This window comes from Columba livia, chromosome 1 (genome assembly GCF_036013475.1).
Source record: "Columba livia isolate bColLiv1 breed racing homer chromosome 1, bColLiv1.pat.W.v2, whole genome shotgun sequence".
NCBI classification, from domain to species: domain Eukaryota; kingdom Metazoa; phylum Chordata; class Aves; order Columbiformes; family Columbidae; genus Columba; species Columba livia.
This window is the reverse complement of record NC_088602.1, coordinates 160,203,385-160,226,007: the sequence shown is the minus strand read 5'-3', so window position 1 is coordinate 160,226,007 and position 22,623 is coordinate 160,203,385. Positions and strand designations below refer to the sequence as shown.

At 46.6% G+C, this 22,623-nt stretch overlaps 2 protein-coding genes across 4 annotated transcripts; both read right to left on the bottom strand.

Moving 5' to 3' along the window:
- Positions 1-2,686: 2,686 nt before the first annotated feature.
- Positions 2,687-4,467, bottom strand: MYF5 (myogenic factor 5). 2 transcript variants are annotated; one of them, XM_065041421.1, is made up of 3 exons: positions 3,828-4,467; positions 3,256-3,331; positions 2,687-3,121 (listed from the first exon to the last, which is right to left on the bottom strand). In XM_065041421.1, exons 1-3 carry the CDS (start codon positions 4,332-4,334, stop codon positions 2,928-2,930), a joined length of 777 nt encoding a protein of 258 aa, XP_064897493.1. In that variant the 5' UTR covers positions 4,335-4,467; the 3' UTR covers positions 2,687-2,927. The 2 variants fall into 2 exon arrangements, with proteins under 2 accessions (XP_064897493.1, XP_064897489.1); XM_065041417.1 differs by having other exon boundaries at positions 3,256-4,467.
- Positions 4,468-10,291: 5,824 nt separating this feature from the next.
- MYF6 (myogenic factor 6) lies at positions 10,292-12,429 on the bottom strand. Of its 2 annotated transcripts, none has more exons than XM_065041440.1 (3): positions 11,495-12,429; positions 11,115-11,208; positions 10,292-10,942 (listed from the first exon to the last, which is right to left on the bottom strand). In XM_065041440.1, exons 1-3 carry the CDS (start codon positions 12,011-12,013, stop codon positions 10,893-10,895), a joined length of 663 nt encoding a protein of 220 aa, XP_064897512.1. In that variant the 5' UTR covers positions 12,014-12,429; the 3' UTR covers positions 10,292-10,892. The 2 variants fall into 2 exon arrangements, with proteins under 2 accessions (XP_064897512.1, XP_064897503.1); XM_065041431.1 differs by having other exon boundaries at positions 10,292-10,945; positions 11,495-12,129.
- Between the last annotated feature and the right edge of the window lie 10,194 nt (positions 12,430-22,623).

The window sequence follows — 22,623 nt, the reverse complement described above, 5'->3', positions numbered from 1 at the left end:
TGATCTGAGTTGAAGATATATATTCCACTGAAGATCTCAGCTTGGTTTCCAAATGAAAGACAAAAGATAGAATAAGGTGTTCACACTCACACACACAAAAAAGCACAGCTGTCTCCCTCAATCAGAATATAAGCTGTCAAAAAAAGCATGATTTTCAAAGGTAAAATTAAAATATAATGTGTTTTTCAAATTGCACAGAATCACACCCTTGCTTGGAGTGAGTGAGAGTCAGAAAACCTGCAGCTTCTGTGTTACATTATTCTGACACTACAGGGCATCCCTCTGGCTGCCTGGCTGCGAGGTCACTGTGCGACGTACCAGAGCCTGCAGCACTCAGACAGGTAGCAAGGGTTGAGAGAGACAGAGCTCAAGTTGTCTAGACCATCATCTTCTTACATATTTATGGGCACAGTCTTCCTTAAATGAACACGTTTCACTTAGAATACAAACCTTTCTTTTCAGTTCCTATTATTATTATTATTGTTACTATTATTATTATTATTATTATTATTACTATTACTATTATTGATAGGCAAAGTCTGACTACAACAGCATTATTTCCCAAAACAGCAGCCTTTTACACCTTGTTCCTCTCTATCCACAGGTTAAAGGTGGTTTCATTGTGTTAACTTCCACTCGTTCCAAGGATTACAGCACATTTTGGCTCATGGGAGCTTTGTTTATAGATGTCCTGTAATTAAGAGTTTGTTTCCTAGATGTGTATAACAAAACCCACAGATTGTAATCTAGTCTAGTAAGCCTGAGAAGGCTGTGGACAAACATCCCACAGACGGAATACTTCTCACTGTCTGAAAGGCTACTTCTCAGAAGTATTGACCTTTTTGCAACTCTTAAAATGTCTGCCAGCCAAAGAGAGGTGTACATTACCGACATGTGATTTGCTAGTGTTACTGTGCATACTTCACTAGAGATTGCTTGCCAAGGTCAGCACAGTGCAGAATGAAATGCTGAAAGTTCTCCAGCTTTGCTCATTTTAAACCATTGTTTAAAATTATTTGCACTGTATTAGATCCTGGCCATAGGCAATATCCTTGGGACAGTCTTTTGCTTCAGAGAAGCGAGCACTGCAGCAATGTGTGAGAAATCATGAATAAAACTGACGATGTTCACAGTCCTGCATAAGGATTTCTCTGAACAGAAGGCTCAGGAAAAAATTGCCCATAACCAAGACTGAGTTTAAGTTAAGGCATTTGCATATTCCTGAAGCACTGTAATGACAAGACTGTGCAAATACCTTGTTTATACCTATACACAACCTGAACCTAGGTTTTCAAATGACTTTTTCTACTCCATGATTATTTGGGACTTATCTACACACACAGAAACCCCATTCTGGAAAAAGTTCCTTTGGAGTTACCATGTGGGAAAGAAAACACTTACTTCAAGGTTACACGGCAAGAGCAGAAAGCGATTTTGAGGAAAGCTGCGCAGGAGGGAACAGGCTGGCCTTGCCCTGTGTCAGAGGCACCGCTGCCTCTGCAGCCTCTTGTGGGGGTCACTGCCCCTCTGCACTGCAAGGACAGGGCCATCCCTAAGCTGGGTTTCCTTCATCCTCAGTTCAGAGACGCTGCCAAAAAGCAGTCAGGTGATAACTTTTGGTGACATGATGGAGCTGGGCTGGGTTCAAGTGAAAGATTTATCAGAGGTGAAATGCCACTTCCAGGCCTCTTGCCCACCCCAGGGCTAACAACATAAACACAAATAGCAAATACGTCCTTCTCCCATGCTAGTGAGGTGTACATCCCTTCCCACTCAAGAGAGTTTAGCATAGGAGATGTTTCTGGATGCACTGAAGGAGCCCATCTCTCCATCTCATCTCTATCTTTTTTGGGGAGACTTGAAAGTTTTGGATTACAACTAGAGAAATAGAAAGATCTGGGAATTTTTCATGGTAGAAACAGATTTAGTGCCTAGAATGAAATATTTTTTAGCTCAGAAACTCATGAGGACTTGACCTGGCTATTTCTAGACCCATGTAAATAAAGCTATGAATTTTCATCCTGGCTGGTGGGACCAAAAGGCATTAGGAGCAAATAGATCTAGATTGATTTCTAAACATTATGAAATGTACCTTGTGGATTGTGAAAGGGATACTTGTGGTTTGTTCTTACTAACTCTACTAAATTTGTCTCTGCAAGAGCACCAAGTGTGACTGAGAGCAAAATTCCCCAACAGGGTATCAGAGCTAGATCATGCAGTTGTTCTACAGAGAAGAGTCACCATGCAATTTGAGGGCCAAATCCTGAAGCACATGTGTAGTCTTTTTACTCATGGAAAGCAACAAGGCCTTGGGAGCTGGAGGAGAAGGAGGAAAGGGAAAAAATAAAGGAAGACAACTATGAAATAGTTATACTCTCCAAAAACCAAAGGAAACTCTGCCCTTAGCTTGGAAGGAATGGAGGGAGAATTTGACCTGCATTTTTGTTCCTCCATGAGCCCTATCTGAATACTCCTCACTCCTGACAGGAGAAACAACCTCCCAGCGCCTGGCCCAGTAAGATGCGACATGTCCCAGCCCAGGAACACGGTGGCGAGTCAGGTCCCCCAGGGGTGACCACGTCTGGGCTGAGGCTGACCACAGCTGCTGGTGGCCACCCCGCCGCTGGGTCTCGCTGCCCTCCCCAATACCAGGGAATGCACTTAAAAAACCAGCAGGCCAGACACCTCTCGTACAGCACGTTTTATTTGCAGCAGGGTTTCCAGGGTGGTGCGTGTGTCCCGAGCCCCGGTGTCTGTCTGCCCCGGGGGAAGCCGGTGCCCGGCGGGGCGCTTTGCCCCCAGCCTCGGAGGGAGGCGGTGGGCCGGTCAGCCTCTCCCGCCCGTGAAGCGTTTGCAGGAGGCGGCTGGGCGGGGGAGGCGGCCCCGGAGGTGACGGAAAGCACGGGATGCCGGCTTCCCCGGGCCCTTCATAGCGCCTGGTAGGTCCGTCGGGGCGGCGGCGTCCCGGGCGTCCCCGGCCCCGAGTCGATGCTGGCGCTGGGCGAGAGGGAGTCGGCGTCGCGGAGGGGCAGCCCCGGCTCCTCCGCCGGGGACAAGCGGTCCACGATGCTGGAGAGGCAGTCGAGGCTGGACAGGGCGCTGCTCTGCTCGGCGGCATACCCTGCGGCGGGGGGCGCGGAGGTAACGGCAGCGCTTTACAGCAGGGTCCCGGGCCGCCCTCCCCTAGTGCTGCGGGGAGCGGCGCGGCCCCCCTTCCATCCCCCGCGGCCGCGGCTGCCGGCGGGTCGGGCTTACCGTGGGCCATCTCGGAGCAGTAGACGGCATCGAAGCTGCTGCCTCTCGCCGACCAGACCGGGCTGCCGCAGTCGGCCTGCAAGACAGCGAGGAGCGAGTCCTGGCCCGGCCACCGCCCCCCGGGGCTGCTGGGGCGCTCCCCTCGGAGGGAAAACGCCGTAAACCCTGCGGGGAGGGCTCCGGCGCCCCCTGGGGAGTGGAGCAGCAGTCCCCCCGACCAGGCTGCCGCTGGACAGTGCCTTCCCCGTCTCCCCACGCCTTATCCTTCTGCTGCATCGCCCTAAAGTGGGTTTGGGGGAGAAAGGAGCACCCAGGGGCTGGGGCGCTTGCTGGGTGCCCTCTTGCAGCGTTACCGTCCCCCCATTCATCCCCGGAAAGCCCATGTACATGCTCAGTGTTAAATCTGAGAAGGGGCTTGTTTTAACCCAAACCGTCCGCCTTTTGCTGACGTTCGGCTGCATTCGGCCTGTTCGAGACCCATGGGACCGGACCCACAACGCTGGATCGAAGGGAACCTGCCCCCGGGCCTTCCTGGGGTCCCCACAGCCCCATCGCTCCTGTCCCTCTCTTACCATCCCATCGGAGCAGCTGGAAGTGGGGCTGGTCGGTTCAGAGTAACTCTGTCCCGGCAGGTGATAGTAGTTTTCTACCTGTTCCCTCAAGAGTTCCTGGAGACTCTCGATGTATCTGATGGCATTTCTCAGTATCTCTACTTTGGGGAGTCTTTGGTTGGGGTTGGCAGTGGTGCATCTCTTCAGGGTCTCAAACGCCTGGTTCACTTTCTTCAGCCTCCTCCTCTCCCTCATGGTGGCCGCCTTCCGCCGGTCCATTGTAGTGGATTTTCTCTTGCAGGCTTTGCAAGCCCACATGAGGCAGTGGCCGGCCTGGTGGTGGCCGGTGGGAGCTCGGACATGCTCCTCTTCCTCAGGGCAGGCCGACTCGGGGGGTTCGTGGGCGCCGAAGGCAGGCAGGTCCCTGGGCTCGAAATCCTCGGGGAACTCTCCCTCCGGGGAGGAGAGGCAGGAGCTGTCATAGAAGAGCTCGGAAGGGGAGAATTGGCAGCTGTCCATCACCTCCATCCCTGCAGCGGAGGCGTCGGCGTGGAGCGGCAGCCACCGGCTCTCGGCAGCTCTCTGGGGCAATTTCCTTAGTAATTAGCGCCCTGAGACGAAGTGTCCTTTGGCTGATGCGGGGGGCCCTTATATATACATGTAAAGGGAGGCTGGTCCACAGCGGCCAGTCTTTATTAGCATATCCCACCACATCCCCTGCCGGGGGCTGTCTGGGCAAGCCCCCTCCATTCCCCAGGGGACAATTTGCCCCGCATCGCTTCGCTGGAGAGCGGTGAGCTGGGCACTCCTCTAACGAACGATCTCCCCAGACCTGGTTGTGACATCTCCGAAGTTTAAACCAAATCTAAGAACTTGCGATTTTGGTATGGGAAAAGAAAGAGCGGCACTGGACGTGTATGAACTGCTGACATTTCCTACAAAGCCGTTCCTCGTCCCAGTGTTCCCATGTCCCATCACATGCTGCAGCGAAAGGGACACTGGCTCACCCCAGGGGAGAATTAACGTAGAGGTGTGTGTTCCCTCCCTCCCCCAGTGTCTACTTGCGTATCTTTATTCCCACAGCCCGCGGTCTAGGTCTAACCTGAAACAATTTACCCCTCTTTTCAGAGCTAAGATTTGTTCATTTAACTTAGGGAGCGCTTTGTCCTGTAATTAAAGTTATGTCATCAACCGTTAAAATTTACAAACCGGAGGACAAAAACGTGCAGCTACGTGTGGTAAGGAGAGACAAGGGGAGAAACCCAAATTTTAGTTCTGTCGCAGGGTCACAGGGAAAAGTACTCACAAAAGAAAAGTGTACATGTTTGCTCCGAGACAAATCCCCTTCCCATTCTTTCTCTTACTCGTGTGACCTAGTGCTGCTAGAGACACAACAGTCGAGCAGTGCCTTGGGCTTGCTAATTTTCTGCTTTCAGGCAAACTTGTACCGTTACAGATGCGTCCCAGCTGCCAGTGCAACAAACCCCTCCTGGAAGTGTAAAATTTCTAACCCCGCAATCCCTAAGTAACTTTACACAAGTCGGGGACAAAAGCTTTGCAGAGCTCCAGCCACAGCAGTAGCGGAGTGGAGCGGTGCAAGGGTCATTAGAGTGGTAATGAAGCCATTTAACAGGCATTTGCTAACGCGCAGGAATCCTTTGGTTTCATCCAGGTGGCTTTTGTAGTTGAGGAAAATATTATGAGAAGGCAAAGGAAACCTTCCCTACCTGGGAATAAAATTATGTGACCTAGGTTAACCAAATCGGAGAGCAAGTGACCCAGCGGCGGTTCAAACGTTACGGAGCCGGTCCGTGTGCCCAGGAAAAAGGCGTCTTCAATTAGGCTCTTCAGGAAGAGGTAATGCGGAGGGCATGGCGAGCCGGTTGTCTCAAGGAGCCGCTCTTCAAGTGAGCAAGGCGGGTAGGGAACATCTCCTTAGAGAGGAGTCTTGCACAAGTGCACACCGCTGGAAAGTTCCGATCCGGGAGCTGGGACTGGGGCTGGGGAGAACCCAGCTGCTCCTTGCCCCCCATCCCTCCAACTCGCCAAAAGCCGGATTTCAACTCTTAGGCTAAAAATTTTCCTAAAAAACCCCAAACAAACAAAAAAACCCCACAAGACCTGCATACACCCTTCTTCCTACGAGGGGATGCATAAATATCTAAAGGCTGGGAAAGGCTGCATCTGCACCGTTTCGATTTATTTGCGGCCATAAAGAGGGGGAGCCTCCTTTGAAATGAATACCGTAGGAAAAGCAGAGAGCTGATAAAGGAGTAAAGTTACAGAAAGGGGAAAACTCAGAATTTCAAGCTTCTACTGCTCCGAAGTGCAGGTTGATGTTTAGTTGGGCCGCATCTGAAATAGGGCAGTTCCCTGTTGTTTTCCTAAGAAACCGTCAGTCAGAAAGGGTTTTGCTCGGCAGTATCTTGAACTCTTCACTGGGCTGTGGCATGTGCGCACACACACACAATTTGATTACCACGTTTGCTCTGGTTAAAATAGACCTGTTTACAGATTTATGCTTTGTGCACAAATAAACTTGATCTTTAAAGTGCCGGTTGCAGTTCTGATCACCTTTCAGCGGTTTCTCTCCAAGCATGCACAGTGGATCTCCCGGTGCACAATGCCAACTCCTTCTGGCGTGCAGAGCTTTAGCTGGCAGCTTTAACTCCTAATCTAGCGGGGCTGGGGTTGTTAAGAAATATGCCCTTCCCCAAAAGTATTTGAGGACACAGGAAAATATGTTTCTTTTTTTCCTTGAATATTTTGGGAGAAGGGGAAGAAAGGATGGAACAGCCTGTCACTCAGGAAGAAAAAAGTCCGTAATTGGTATCCCCTAAGAGCCCCTGGCTCCTCTGGTAAAGTGATCTCAAAACAAATTTGCAAAAGTGCAGTAGGCGAGTAGAACTGAAGAAAGGGGAGAGAAAACATAAACTACAAGGCTGGCTAATGAGGCTGCTCGGGGCGGGGGTCGACGAGGGAGGGGGGAATAGTGCTGTATTTCAGGAGTCAGGAGGCTCAAGCCCGGAAAGCCGGAATAGTCCGAGCACCAGACACTGCGCCTGGAGATGGGCAGGGAGAAAATGGTGAACATGTTAGGACCTCTTTAAATGATTGTTCCTCACCCCAGCCCGCTCCGCAACAATTGCCGTGCTGTGCCTATATCTGGAGCGATTCAGTCCCATGTGGGGACCGTTTCCAGAGCGTGCAATCTTTTTCCAAGCCCCATGACTTTCTATTTAAACAAAGAAAATCCGACCGAAACCATAAGTCACCGGCCCGGGGGGTGAGAGGTGTTTGGGACCCACCTGAACGGCCCCGTCGTGCCCGCCCTTGCGGAGCGCCCTCGGGGCGCACCCACACTTCTCCAAAGCACTCCGTGGTTTCCCGGCCTCGTCGGAGTAAATGCCCGGGCCCCAGTGCCGAACAGCAAGCGGCAGACAGAGCGTTTTTTAGGGGTGTATTTTATTTAATGGTGCCTGCGGTGTCGGAGCCGCCCGACACAAGGGATTTCGCAGCCGATTTCGCCCCCTGCCTCTTCCTTCCGGCGGTCGGTGGGTGCCGACGGCCGCCCCGGCAGCAAAACTGTTTCCCAGTTGGGCTGTTGTGGCCCGGGCGCTTCCAGCCGTGTGAGAAACGTTTGGTTCCCCCCAGCGCTGGGAACCGTACGCACCTAAGTAAACACATTAGTACCTGCCAGGGGGATTTGTATAGAAGACAGCTGAAGAAGGCATTGGCCTCTGCTGGCACTCTGGGACTCCCAGGAGAGATCAAAGGGACACGAGGGGTTTTTTAGCAGCCTTGAGACTGGGAAAAGTTGCTAGTTCCTGCTATCGGAGGGACGTCCCAGAGAGCACATGGTTCAATTATTCAACCTCCTCCCTCTCTTGCCCCCCTGCTCCCATTTCCCAGCTCATTCTCCAGTGAAACGTGGAAGCTCTGGAAAAATCGTATGGGTTCCCCAAGGCAGCAGCCATCGAAGCAGGAATTTTGCCCGTGGAAATATCTGGTGGGTCGACGCCTGCCTGCCTCGCCTTCCACCTCAGAAAACAAAGCCTACTGCCGGCTGCCCGCCTCCTTCTCCGAGTAGCGGGCCGTTTCACGGAGGAAAATACAGACGCACAATAAAAAAAAATAGGCTTTAAACACTCCTCATTTCGGTGGGGAGCCGTGACGAGGCAGCGGCACTGAAGATACCCCTTCTCCCCAACCCGTGGCTGCCCGGCCCCGCAGGCACCTGGGGCGGGTGGCGGTGTGGGACTGCCCCGGGGGAGCGAGCAGGTGGCTCCCTGGCTAAGCGGAGGCGAGGGAGGCCGATGTTCACCACGGGCTTTCTGGCAGCAGAGCGCCGGCCCGCGTCCCTCGCGTTAAATAAACGGCAGCGGGAAAGAGGGAGCAGGAGGGGGCACTTGCATTCGTGTAAAAACTTCGACGACTTTCTGCGTGGCCCCTCCGGAAAAAGACTTAATTAAATCACAAACCTCATGTCCTTACCCAGTTATTACCCTTTGATTTTGTGATTCCAGGCCCCTGTTTGCTTTGGCTTGGGGCTTAAGTAAAGATTATCGTTATTAATATCAAACACAAACATTTTAATTGCAAACACACTGAGGACCTTCACTGGGAAGCCCGGCACGTCAGCCGCAGCGGCGGGGGTCACGGAGAGTGTCTTCGGGAGGTATTTTCTTTATTTAATGAAAAAAACCCCTTCTTTAGGCAAACTTAGTCCAAACAATCTCTCAGGTTACCCTGGTGCTGGAGGAGACCCTGCCGTGTGGGTCCTACCGGGCGGACGGGCTAATGCTGGGGTTGAGGACAAACCTGAGAGTGGGGTGCTGGCGTGACACTGCGGTTTCGGGGCTGCTTCAACACCGCTCATGCCCCGCTGCGGAAAGTGGGTCCTACGGGGCTTCGTTTGGTCGGTGCTACATCGGGCGTATCAAGTGCGTGTACCCCTTCTCTCTGACCCGGCGGGGATCGAAACGAATTGGTTAAGGAATGCGGCGAACTGCGAACCTGATCTGACGTACTCTATTGCTGATCAGTTCCCTTCGCTACAGAAGCAAACTATGACATCTTCGCTCTTTGACCAAGAATAGACGTTACATGCGAGAACCCGTGCTCCCCGAAGCGCAGCTTTCTGAAGAGCCCGAGCGTTCCCTGAGGCGAAGGGTTTTCTTGAAAGGAGAAAAGTGGGGGAAACTGTCGTATCACTACGTGCCCACCGCACTGTGCCCCCGCAATTCCTCTTTACAACAGAGATCAGAGCGAGTACTTAACTGTTTAATCCAGCCAGGCTGGCCGCGGTGGCACAGAAAGGGAGGAAGGAGGGCACGGCGGTGGCAGAGCCGGCTCTCGGGACAGGTCTCTTTCCAAAGCTTCCCCTTCAGACGGACGCACCCGCGCCCGAGCCGGCCGGGAAGGGGGAGACCTTTCAGAAACGTGGCTGTGACCTTTCAAAAAACAAAAACAAAATATAAATCAAGGGTTAAGGCTGGCGGGGAGAGCGCCCGCGGGCAGAGTTGTAGTAGGGTCCCTTTGCTTTTGTCAACTCTCCGGCGAGCCCCGTGTGTGTGCAGGGCAGAGTGTGCAGTTTCCTGGTGGTCGCCCCTTCCCGGGGAATAAACAATCTGTTAAAAACCGTAACGCTCTGACTGTGAGCAGCCCCACTCCACCATCCTCAGAGAGGCCGTGTTTTTTCACATCACTGAGTGAAAGGCTTCATATGTTGTAAAAGACACCCACGCCCCCCAACCCGTTTTCGGCAGCTTAACTCTTTCCTCCCTGAGGGAACCCATTCTCTTCTCTCTCAGGCTCAAGAAAGTCAAGGGGAGTTATCTTTCCTGGGAAGAAATCTCAGCCCCCAGCCCCCAAGGGCGCGGGCTCCTGTCAGAACCTGTCGCTGCCCCGTTAGGGTAGCAGGCCCATCAATTTAGCCGCAGAAAAGGTCTGGGTTCAAGTCCTCCGGTGCCGAGACGAAAAGGTGAGACGTGCTGGGAGGGGGCCCAGAGGGAGGCTCTTCGCGCTTCACCTTTCTAAGCTCACCCACCATGTCCAGGACAAGGCCGAAGAAGCAGCCCGGCCACGCAAGTGGCACTGCCGCACATTTTGGGGAGCAGTACCGTTCTCCAGGGGCGGACGCTCCTCCCGCAAGCACGACGGGAAAACGGGCCGCGAAGCTGCGGGAGGCCGGACAAGCTGCGGGTCCTCCTGACAGGGCATCCACCCGTGCCTGCCCGGCCTCCCCGGGATCGGATCGGGGAGACGGGTAATTAACCCCGCGGGTGCGGCCCTAGATAAGGAGAGACGCTCCTTAGGGAAGAAAACGAAGGAAAAAAATTATCCCGAGTGCTGCCTCCCTGTCACCACGGGTCGTGTCTCGGCCACACATGTCTGACTCCTCCGGGCTTGATCTCGCTGAAGTCGGTGGCGAGTTTTAACTCCGGGATCGGGTTATTACTGAATTACGAGGGGGGGAGAAACACTGTAACACAAAGAGCTTTATTTTAGAATCCAAGAAACCCGTCTGTTCTTATATACAATATCACATTCCACCATTTAAATATATATATTTGTTATGTTTACAAAAGAAAAGACAGTACTAAAATTATTTACAGGAACGAAATGAGGCGGGAACCGTTTAAATACGACTAACACAAAACGCAATCAACAGCTTCACTCAGGAATGAACTTTCCGGTGAATCTCAGACAAAGCCGATCACCGGTACACAGGTAAGTATATTAAATTAAAAAAAAAAAAAAAAAAGAGAGAGAGATGGTCTATGCAACACAATTTAAAGAAAAGAAAACTCGGGGGGTGGGGGAAGGAGTAAAGAAAAAAGGGGAAGGTCTGTTTGACTCGAGTCAGTGAGAGCCATTTTCTATGGGGTGGTGTACCTTGACTCGACCTTAACAAGGCCTCTGCCTGCGCTTTCCACTGCGTTAATTTGCTTCATTACTTAGTTTAGAGGGAAAGGGGTGGGGGCTCCATCTCCGTTTAACATACTACCAAGAGCAACCGGGTTCATTTCTCCACCACTTCCTCCACGCTGGGCAGTTTGGGCTCGTCGGAAGAAATACTGTCCACTATGGACAGCGGAGGCTGCTGGAGGCCGACGAGTCGACGATGGAGCCTCCTGCTTCAACGAGAGAAAAGGGATTACAAGAGCAGACCCTTCCTCCTCGCAGGGTTCGCGGGTGAGAGACCGTGAGGGCGAGGGAAGGGCGAGCGGCAGCGGCGGGTGAGCCCGGCCCGGCCGCGGCCGCTCCGCCGCGCACACGCAGAACGGCGGCCGCGGTGCGAATTACCTTCCTTGGGGCTGCCGACTCCAAGGGCTCGGGAATGGTCAGAAACGCTTTGCCAGTCGGAGCTGCAGGTGCTCAGGAAGTCTGAACCGGGGATCTGCGGCACATACACACACACCGGGATGAGGAGGGGAGGGGGGGACACACGGGGTGAAGAGGGGGGTTAGTAAGGTGGACTGCGGCTCCTCGGTACGGTCCCCAGCTCCCCGTTGGAGGCCCGGGGAGCTCGGACGTTCCTCCAGGAGCCCCCTCCGCGCCCGCCAGCCTGCCCGGCCGCCGCAGAGGCCGCGCCGAGGAGGAGCGGACGGGACGGCAGGGGACGGGCGCGGCGGTTTCGGCGCTGGGTGCCAGGCCAGCGGGGGGACTGAGGCGGCAGCGCTTACATTTCCCTGCTTGGGGCTGAAGCTGAAGGGGTCCCCCCCGATCTCCTGCATTTTCTCCTGCTGATCCAGCCTGTGCAAGAGGTCCTGCAGCCGCTCGATGTAGCTGATGGCGCTCCTCAGGATCTCCACCTTGGGCAGCCTCTGGTTGGGGTTCGCCACAGTCCGCCTTTTCAAAGCCTCGAAGGCTTCGTTTATCTTCTTCAGTCTCCTCCTTTCCCGTAGGGTGGCTGCTTTCCGTCTGTCCGTGGGGGCCGACTTTCTCTTGCAGGTTTTACAAGCCCAGATCAAACACTGGCCGGGGCAGTGAGGGGGTTGTAGTCCCGGGGGTGCCAGCACATGCTCCTCTCCACTGCTGTCACTGCTGGCTTCTGGCGGCATTTGGTCCTGACAGGGGGACAAGGTGCCATCGCTGCCTGGGTACAGTGGGGATCCCTCTGCCATCTCCAGCTGCTGTAGAGCTCCATTCTCCCCATCCAAGTAGAAGAAATAGGAGCCAGTTTCAAAAAGGTCCATCATCATGCTGTCCCTTGGCCTCTCTGCCTGCTGGAGTTGGGTGGCAGGCTCAAAAACACCCCGAGGAGCAACCCAGATGGAATTTAATTAGTGCAGTGACATAAGTCCCCCCTGCTTTATATAGGAGCTGCTGAAACCCTATCCAACTTTTAGCTGTCGCGCTGCATCACCCTCCAAAACTGATTCCAGCCAGTCTCCTGGGCGCTGTCCTGAGGACATCTCCTATTTAGAAGGAGGAGGGGAGGCCCAAGGAGAGGGAGGTAAATGGAAAAAAAAAAAAAAAGAAGAAGAAACAAAAAATAAAATTACAACCTGACTTTCCCCCCCCCCCCAATCCCGTAAGCTCAGGGTGCAGCAAAAGGATGTGAGGTGGGGGCTTGGGTGCTGCATCTGGGCACAGCAGGCAGCCCTGTCCCCACTGTGGAGCCTATGGGGGCACGGCTGGAGGACAAAGGCACAGGGCTTCACATGGAGCCCTCCCCCAGCCCATCCCTCACACCCCCAGCGCACCCTCCTTGCCCTGCTGCTAAGTATAGATCTATAAGGAGAGGTTTCAAAGGCAGCCATCACTCTCCAAATAGACGGGTTAATATTTTTGGAAGAAGCCCCTGCTGTTTCACCCACCCCCCTACCCCTCCTCCCTTGAAGCATGCCATTCCTGTGACCCAAGCCACCCTGGCCAGCCCAAGGTTAGGAGCCAAGCTCACTGTTCCTCCACACATGGGAAAGGTTGCCAAGGCAGAACTTTGCCGAGGTGCTGAAGCACCCTCGGTTATTGCACCTCAGCTTAGTCTTTGAATCTGACCTTTCCCACGTTGCCTGTGAGGCAACAGGAGTGATTTCAGGTGACTGGGTTATAGTCTGACAGCACTATCCCGACAACCCTGTCCCTGATGGTGTTTAGGGCAAGCAAAACCCGGGCATATGGTGTAACTGCTATTTAATCCCTTAGACCTGGCAAGGTATATAGAGCTTCCTAGCCCCTGAGACAGAAATGGAGCTTGTGAGCACTCTCTTTTAGTGTATACTGTAATGTCATATCACATCTAGGCTTCTCTTACATCAAGAAATAGAAGATATGGGAAAGTGACCTGTTTGTCTCTTTCTCTGAACTGCTGTGTGTTCCTTAAATCCCATGTAATTTCTTTCTGGTTATGAAAAAATACCTATATGTGTATATGCATATATATGTGTCCATAGCTGTAGACACACACACAAAAAGGCATGCATATTTTTGTGGATAACTATATTTCTCCCTGCTGATATATGTGTGTGTACACATATATATGTGTGTGCTTTATCATAGAAACTCACCATAATATATGAAGAGTGTATGAAGACCCCTGGAATACCACAATATCTTTCAAATGTAGTATCTAACTTCATTCTTTCTGAAGGGAACCATGGCATTTTTGTCCATTTCTTAAAAGCTACAATGAAATTGATAATTGACTTGACCGTTTCTCCAAGACCAATTGCAGAACAATTTTTCAGAGCACAAAATTCTTACGAAATAGTTGTGATTTTGTTTTGACCAAATCAGTGCTGTTGGAATGGATCTCCTTTCTGCTTTAATAAGGCAGAACAATATCCAGTTTTGGATGAGACAGATAAATTCAGACTGTTCTCAGTGAAACTAATTTTGTTATTAGTATTCCAGCACTGAGGATTTTTTTCCTCTTCAGATTTAAGGAAAGGTAGTCTTGCAGTTAAGGACCGGAACATAAGACACAGTTTCTCAGTTTTCATGCTCTGCAACTTGCTTTCTGTTTGACCTTTGACCAGTCACTTAATTTCCCTGTGATTTAATTTTCTACCTTTAAAAACTGATATAATGTTGACTTTTACCCATCCCTTGTGTTTCTCATTTAATTTGCTGGCTGTCTAGGGAGGAGCCGTCTCTTAGCATTACATGCTTTGGAGTCCCACAGGGATGTTTGTCCCATACCACTAGTGATGGTAGTAATAAAAAATAAATTTTTTTAAAATGAAAGAAAAAATCATAAGTCTGCTGATTATTTAAAACATTTTCACATTTATTACAGCAATTTTTTCTTTCAACCTTTAGTTTCTTCACTGCTACTCTGGGCGTGTTTGGAACAAGACAGAGACAAGATCAGTCTACCAGTGGGGTACACAAATGAAAACTTAGTTTAAGGGACAAAAATCATTATCAAATTGTTGTTGCCCTTTCAAGGGTTTGAACTGGATTTAGGGAGCTGGAAGACTGGAATTTTAGGAGCCAGATGCTCCTTCTTCTCTCAACAGATTTTCTTTTATTTTATTTTTTTTTTAATGGGAAACAGAATAAGAAGTACTTCTTTCTAGCACAGATCTGGTTCCTCACAGTAATGTGGGCACAGCATAGTTAGCCCTTTATTGAGCAAAGCTCCTATCAACTGTGACTGAATTTAAATTTGAATGAAGTTGCCCAATTCCCCATCATGTAAGCAACGTGAATTTTGCTGCAGCCATGACACCGCATTTCCCGTTCCAGCTCCTTGATGAACATAACACAGCTAGCAAGCAACCCTAGTGTAATCGAACAAAATCTCCTCGATGTTCTCCATTGCAAAAGTGGATCAAGCGGACAATTCAGAAGTTGGTTCTTGTCTTTTTTTTCTTCATGCCTTGCATTCCAGATCATGTTAGATATAAGCAGAAAGACATGAGAGAAAGTAAAACATGTGAATGAGAACAACTGAACATGGGTTTGGAAGGGGATCACTGCTCAGCTCCACTTGTCACTTAGTTGTCTTGATAGCCCCTTACAGAAAAACGCTCAGTCTGTGAAGCCAGTTCTTTATTCAATAGTTACTGCTTCCACCAGAATACTGTTGTACTCTACTGAAAATGTACTTTCAGTATATTTACACAAGTAAACTGTGAGATGTAATGTATTTCACTGGTCTACAAGATCTGGTATCCTACTACAGAAGTATTTCATTAAGTCAGTGGGTGGTAAGTTCAGTAAGTGGTCAGGATGACCTAAATCCAAGAAAGATACACTGCATTTTAAGTCACAGTTGACTCCAGAACTTTGATTCTTCCATATTCACCTTTCCACATAAACTTTTCTATATAATTGTGGTTGAAAAATGAGCTTGTAACTATTCATTTCACTCTTGACACCTTACGATTTAAGCAGAAATTAAATCCAGAATTATAGAGAAATATTTTGTAATCTAGGACCCGCATAGCATTGTATATAACTCCAAATATCTCCTTTTCCCCCCCTCAGGCTCTTCAAAATCCTCCAGCCACAGGCATTGTGCATTTTTAATCTTTGACCTCTTTGACACTTTGCAGTGATATCATTAATCAGTGGGGATCAGGCATATCATAGAATCATAGAATAGTTTGGGTTGGAAGGGACCTTCAAAGCTCATCTAGTCCAACCCCCCTGCAATGAGCAGGGACATCTTCAACTAGATCAGGTTGCTCAGAGCCCTGTCCAGCCTGGCCTGGAATATCTCCAGGGATGGGGCATCTACCACCTCTCTGGGAAACCTGGGTCAGTGTTTCACCACCCCCATTGTAAAAAATCTCTTCCTCATGTCCAGCTGGAATCTATCCACCCATATTTGTCACTCTGAAAGGGCACGTAGGTGAAAGTGAAATTTTCAGGCTGTCTTTGTTATTGGCCTATTCTACTTGCACAATATGCTTCTTGATTTAAGAGATGGTTAAACACCTTGGCTACCAGGCAATGATTCTTAAGTTGCTTCTTACAGATTTTGGGAGTGTAGGTTGTCAGTGTAGGCCCAGCTATGGGCGTGCTGGCATTTTCAGAATTGGTTTGCACTTCGGATACGGAAATGGAAATTTTTCTTTTCGCATTCCTGTTCTCCTTCATTCTCCTTCCTTGTCTTTTACACTCATGTTAAACAGCATATTCCTTAGCAGAAACTTTCCCTTTCAACCTTCTTTTGTTAATATACAATGATGTTCTTCCACCTTTATTTCTGTCTTGCTCAAAAAGTTTATACTCTTTAAAACTTGTGTTTTACAAAGTTTCTGAAACATTTGACTTCGTGTCTTCTGCTGAAATTTCTAGCATGTCCATTTTTTTTCACTGGAAGAGTAACACCTCCTTTTTGAATTTCATCATTTTTCACCCAATTTCTCAACAGAAAAAAATGATACACTGTTCTCATTATAGTCTCAAGGCAATCCCCTGAAGTACCCTAGAAAAAGTCTAGGGTCTTACTCCTGTCCTGTTTTCTGTCAATTCCAATTCACACAGAAGACCACTTCACCTGAGTTTGGTAGCATGTTCAGGTCAGGGTAGGTGACAAGTCCGGTGATATATGTTTTGTTGTCGCTTGTAACCTGTATGTTACATAGTTAGGATACCAGGCTGAGATATTAGAGGGTTAATTGTCTGCTATTCCTCCTGATGTGTCAAGAGGGACACTCAAATACTCACCCAGGATGTACTTACTTTCTAGTTTTAATTTGTCAGGAATGCCCTTGTGGAGCAAATATCTGAATAGTCGCCACTTATTGCACTTTTGACACAGAGCGCTCTCAGAGTATGTCATCTGAGTACTGTTCAGGTGAAACTAAGCTGGAAGACACCCTGAAAGGTGAAGTGGATTATAGGTCTTCCACACTGCCAATATCTACAGATCTGGTCCTGATGCACCTGTACTATCTGCCAGTGTATTCATAGTCACAATTCACTCGGAAGAACTAGAAAAAACCTTGACATGTTGCTGCACTGTGAGATTTGCTGCTTAAATAGTATATTATGCCAAGGATTGCAAAAGCGAAAAAGGATGAGACACTGCATCTCTTCTTTTCCTTGAGGAGGAAATTTTAAGCAGATAGGAAGGACTGAGATATCTTTACTTTATAAAGATGTTTGAAATATCTGAGAGATGTGGAAACTGTAAGCAGAAAGTTGGTGCACAAAAGATAGGTAATCTGATAAAGAAAACATATCTGCCCCTGAATCTATAGTTTATTACAGAAATGTTTGGTGAATAAAGATTAAAGGCTTTCTATGAGTTTTCTTGAAAGTCCAGGCAGTGGAGACTACACAGGGGACCAGTTTTTCTTATGCTGACAATGACCTACAGGAAATTTAAGCAAAATAACTTCACTGACTTTCATGGAAGTATAATTCCTGCTACTGGAGTAAAGCATATGAAACTTCATGGGTTGTGGTATGTAGAAGCACTTCATTATCTCTTCATGCCTTAAAATGTCTGAATTTCAGAATTTCTGAATTTCACTTTGAATTCTTGATTTTCATTTATATATGTTGTTAGACTATCAGCTGATTTTTTCTTACCTAAACTCTGTTGTTTACTTGACCCTATTCAAATTCTGCTTGTCCAAGAAAACGATATTATTTGCATAACCACATTGTCACATGCACTCTCAGTTGAGATACAGGAGCTGACTAGAGGAGGTGCGTGTACTGTTTGTGCCAGTGCTTGTGTATAGGTCTGTGCCATTTCAGAGGATTTAAAAGTGTGTGAGAGTAATCATCCCTCAAATGCAAGCTTGGCAAGTGGAGCAGTGAATGGTGTAATCTTAATGTATGCTCTGGATCTGGGAAGTTAGAAATGTACAACTTCGTATAATTTTACAGTTTTTTTAGAAGATTTAAAAATTCTTAGTCAGATCTTGGCTGTATCTCTGTTCCAAATTATTACTGTTTTTCTTTGATTGGATATGGACTTTAGTGTTCATATCAGTTACAGTCCTGTTAGTATCTGAGAGGTGCAACCTTGCTAACTAAACAGACTTCTCTAGTTCAATATGGTAAGGTAGGATTTCATTACAGCTCTCATGTTGGGCAGTTATGAGACACAGTTCTAAATGGCAGATGCTTTAATGCCTGTGTCAGGGTCTACAGTGACAAATAGTCACCACTGCACAAACACATTTATTTTACTTCAAGACGTTTTCCTGCAGAGGAGGGAATGCCAATCAGAAACTGGAGGCCCATTGTGCTGCTGCTGGCCAGGACAAGCATTTTCCATGGTTCTATATCCACAAGCAGGAATTCCTTGCAGGAAGAAAAATAGTAATAATGACAGATGTCTTCTACTTGTCATTAGGCAAAAAATCGGGAACATGAAATGTGACATGTGCACATGACACATCATGTGTTATATAATGACATTCTTGCCATCAGATATTTTGTAATTACATTAAAGTTCATTTTTGCAGTCGTATACTTATTTGTCTGTTTACGTTATAAACTGTTGGAAATATAGAGTGCATTTTTACACTACATAGTTTCAGAACATGATGACCGTGACATCTAAACCTAATCTCGGTTGAAAGGGCAATAGTCAAGCCATAGTTGCTGCTACTAATTAAAACAAATATTCATTTTAATTCTGCATGTGAAAGAGACAAGAGGGTGTGTGTAGAGCTAGTTTCTGCAACCAGTGCTCAGGCTGATCACATCCCTGCTTTCCATGGACAGAAAGAGAGCTTAGTGCTCAGACTATGGAAAAATGACAGTTTAGTTTTCTGGGGCTCACAGGAATTTTTGCAGAGCCATGGATCATCATGGAAAACTGGACTCGGAAGTGGAAACTGTGAGGATACAGGGAAAGTAGTAAATGTAGATAGTGCCCTCCTCAGCAGTAATATAGGGATTGTTTAAAACCGCACATCAAAAACCTGTGAAATGTTTATGCCGAATGATCACTTCTTATACATAAGTTGCATTCAACTGTTTCATCATTCATTGCCAAATATTCTTCTGGCTTCCTGGTGTCAGGTCTCTGACATGCAGGCGTGCCAGCTTAATGAGCCATTTAATTATAGATACATAGCACTGGATGATTAAGATAAAGTTAATAAGCTGTAGTCAAATGTAGGCATTACTTGCTTTGGTTTCCGGGTGCTCCATTAATTCAGTCCTCAATTATTCCATGCACATGTGGATTTGAAATGCCTAAACAGCTGAAAGGGGAATCTCTTGGGATGTTAGTATTTCCAAAATGTAACTACATTACTAGAAGTAATGCAATCTTTTCATATCTCTATAGAATTCCCTCTTCCTCATGAGACTTTATGTATTTTCTCTATTGTTTATAGTTTCAAACTTTGTTCATTATGTTTTCAGTATTCTTCTGCCTTTGTGGACAATCAATTTAGCTCATAATTTGGAAGAAGTGTTGATTTTTCCATAATTTGCACTTTGCACTTTTTACATTATTTGCAGTTCAAGGTTTTGTTTTCCATGTGTTATCGTTACCTCTTGCTTTCCACATCTTACCTTGCTCTTAATCGAACAAATAAAGCTTGTGTCATGTACTTTGGTACCGTTTGCTTGAGAACTTTGGATGGCATGCCATTAATCTTTTGATAGTGTATGGTAAATACAGAATATTGGTTTTGTCCTGTCACATTTTCTGCTTTAGCAGAGGTAATTGCTATGTCCTAAGTGTTCTCCTTCAAGTTCTTCCTTAGGCACAAAAATTATCCTTGCTGAGTCTGTCTCAGCTTTGAAAAGCATGTACACACCATCTTAATTTCCATAAATACGTTCCTGACTGATTTGAATGTAATGTTCACAACATGTACTTTGGGTAGTCTGATATGTGACTATTCCCTTTCCAAGCATTGGTCAGATTCCTTTCTCTGTGTAGCTTTTCACAAGTCTTTTGATTGCTGTATATCCATAATCCTTGGGCTTCACTGGGCTCTAATGCACAAATGCAAAAGAAAAAAAGAAAAAAAGAAAATAGGTTTGTATATTTTGTATATTTATTCTTAACAACATTTCCTATTTTCTCCCACTCTAGCAAGAAAGAAAAAGTTTTCACAGATCTACCTTTCCTTATCCCTTAAGAATATGCAGATCTTCAAGTGTTTTAATTATTCTTTGTAACTTCTTACCATTACCACTTGGATGGGACTGGTACACTAGTTGCTGTATTTTCAGGGCCCCTTTGCATCACTTAACAGTCTCCTGCATCTGCTGTCTTCTTCTAATCATTGAAAGACAAATGTACTTCTATCCCTCTCTGGTGATAACCTCATCAGTTGTCCACCTGGAAAAGTTCTTAAAGTTTTATCTTCCATCAGATATATTGTCAAGGTGACAGAAATTATTTGCCATGCTGCTGTCCACCCAGTCTGTCATCTGTATTTTCTAGGAAAGGCCGATATCAGATATTTCAGTGGAAGATACAGGATGACCTGGAAAGGTTTCTACAGAGAAGTTCTTCCTCATCCCTTCAGTTACAGTGCTGTGAGCCCTCAAACGTGACAGTTTGTATCACCTTCAAACTTAAAAAAGAAATTCTTTATAATGCATCTGGGTCTAAAGAAAGTGTCAGTATAGAATCCCCAGGTATCTTATCTACATGGGCTTTCAAGAGGAAAAATAGCTGCTGCTTTTAGAAAACAAGCCATCGAGAGAAGGGCTTCCGGAAATAAATTTGCTCTGTATTAAATAGCAATAATGACCTTGAATCCAACATATATTATATCCTGTTGTTACTGGAACCTGTTGCACAGCTGAAAAACTGTTTTAGGCTGTGAAGGTCATTCTGTTATGCAGCTATGTGTCATTTAAGGTACATGCTTGTCAATAAGGTTTGTTACCTGTGATCTGTCAGTGCAAGAAATAACAGCAGTTCATCTTATACTCCTTCACCTCTCTGTTCTGTTCATTTCACATAATTTTGCTTAATAACTTCTTCATGTTTATATACTAAGACTTCATTTGCTTTGGGATTCCTGAAAGCTCAAAAATATATTCTTTAAAGTACACTGGTATTTAGATTTTTAACATGGTCTCTCGAACAAGCTGTGAGTATGTGGCACAAAGAAAATCTGGAGATTTGTTGTGTGAGATTTTTGAACTAAAGAAATGACTCTCACTGCTATTTCTGTACCATGTTAAAACACCCCTGTGATGTTCCAGAAGTACAAAGTAGTCTTATGGTTATTCTAAAAGAGAACATGATATTTCTGAAGGTATGGAAAGAACCTTGGTCGAGCTGAGATTCTTCCTTCCCTGTGCAATTTGTCTGGCACATAGAACACAAGGCTGGAATGAAAAGGGGGCAGTACTCAGAAGCTCTGTATGACAAAATGGATCTCACCCTTCTTATCACAGTCAGATTTCACAAAATTATGCTCAAAAAATGCCTGCGTGTCATTTTTCACCAGACCACTCTGCAGAACATTTCAGAGAAACTGTGTAAACTAAATGATTGCCAGATGCTGACTCTGTCTGCAAAAATAATAACAAAAAAGGCTTCAGTTGAATTGATGTAAGTGCATGGATTCTTCGAGAAACTGTAGGAATTCTGTGTTTTTTTTTGGGAAATTATTTTATCATTAAGCATTGGGGAAAAGTTTTAAAAACAGAAACACAATCTATTCTGATTAGATAAAGAATCCCTGGAAGAGCAATCTTAGATCTGTACTCTGAAACTGGTAACTGGAAAACATATAGCTATGTTTAGACTTAGAGAAAATAGTGAGAAAATATTTTTGTTGTGAAGTGTGAAACAGCTGGCTTATAACAGAATCTGTTGACCTGCAGTGTCATTATCTGTGAACAACATTTATATATTACAGCAGGCTAATAGAAAGGTTTGACTGGAAGTGCTAAGCATTACAATACTTTGAAGTATTATTGATTACTATATAATAACTGAAAAAATAGAGCAGACAGAACAAATTATGCACCAGCATTTCCTAGATAAACTCCAAGCTCCAAATAACAAAAAAACAAGTTTATTTTGATAGTTCCATAAATAGCAGCCTGGTCGTGTTCTGTTCAATGTGAGCTTCTAAAGCTTCTAAAAAGCTTGCTGTTTAAGTGAGATGACTAGTTATATATAAATGTCATTTTATGACAATACACTTTATTGTAAAAACTTTGTATTGGAACTATCACCTTCAGCTTGAGACAACATATAGTGGAACAGCACTAACTTTTCAGCAATGTCTGCAGGTGGTTTCTGAGACTGGATGATATATGGAAAGGTGAGTTCAGAGCACAACATTTGCCTGTTCATGTAGCTGCACCTTATCTTTCTTTTCCTTCAGAACTGGTTACTTGCAGCTATTTTAATTAACAAGCTGCAAATTCTAAAGCCAAGGTAATGAGAGCAGTTGTGCTTGCAGCAGGGAGGCACAGGTCTAATTGTGAATTGCTTTCATCTTGCATTTGCAGTGCTGTTGTCAGTAAACCATGTCTGGCTTTGAGGAATCGTGATCTGTTGAATTAAATAAAAGAAACGAAAGACAGAACCTGTGTTTCAGAACTGAATATCAGTCAGGAAACTACTACAGGAAAAGAAGGAATCAAACTGAACTGGTCATCATAATCAGGAAAATGACCATCACTGACAAAGTCATCAGCAGAAACAGTGAAAAATTTAACACATTAACATTCATGAGACAATACAAAGTCATCCACATTTCTGCTTTGGCTGTAGAGGACAGTATCAGTATTTTTCTATTATATATCAATTTAAAGGTTCCGAGTGGTTCCTACAGAGTCAGTTGAGCCCACTCAACAGTATGACTCAGAATCACCTAGCAAAGATTCTTATCCACAAACATCAAACAAGTATTTAAAAATAGGATAAAGCAGCTGTGTCATATTTAGAAGGTACACA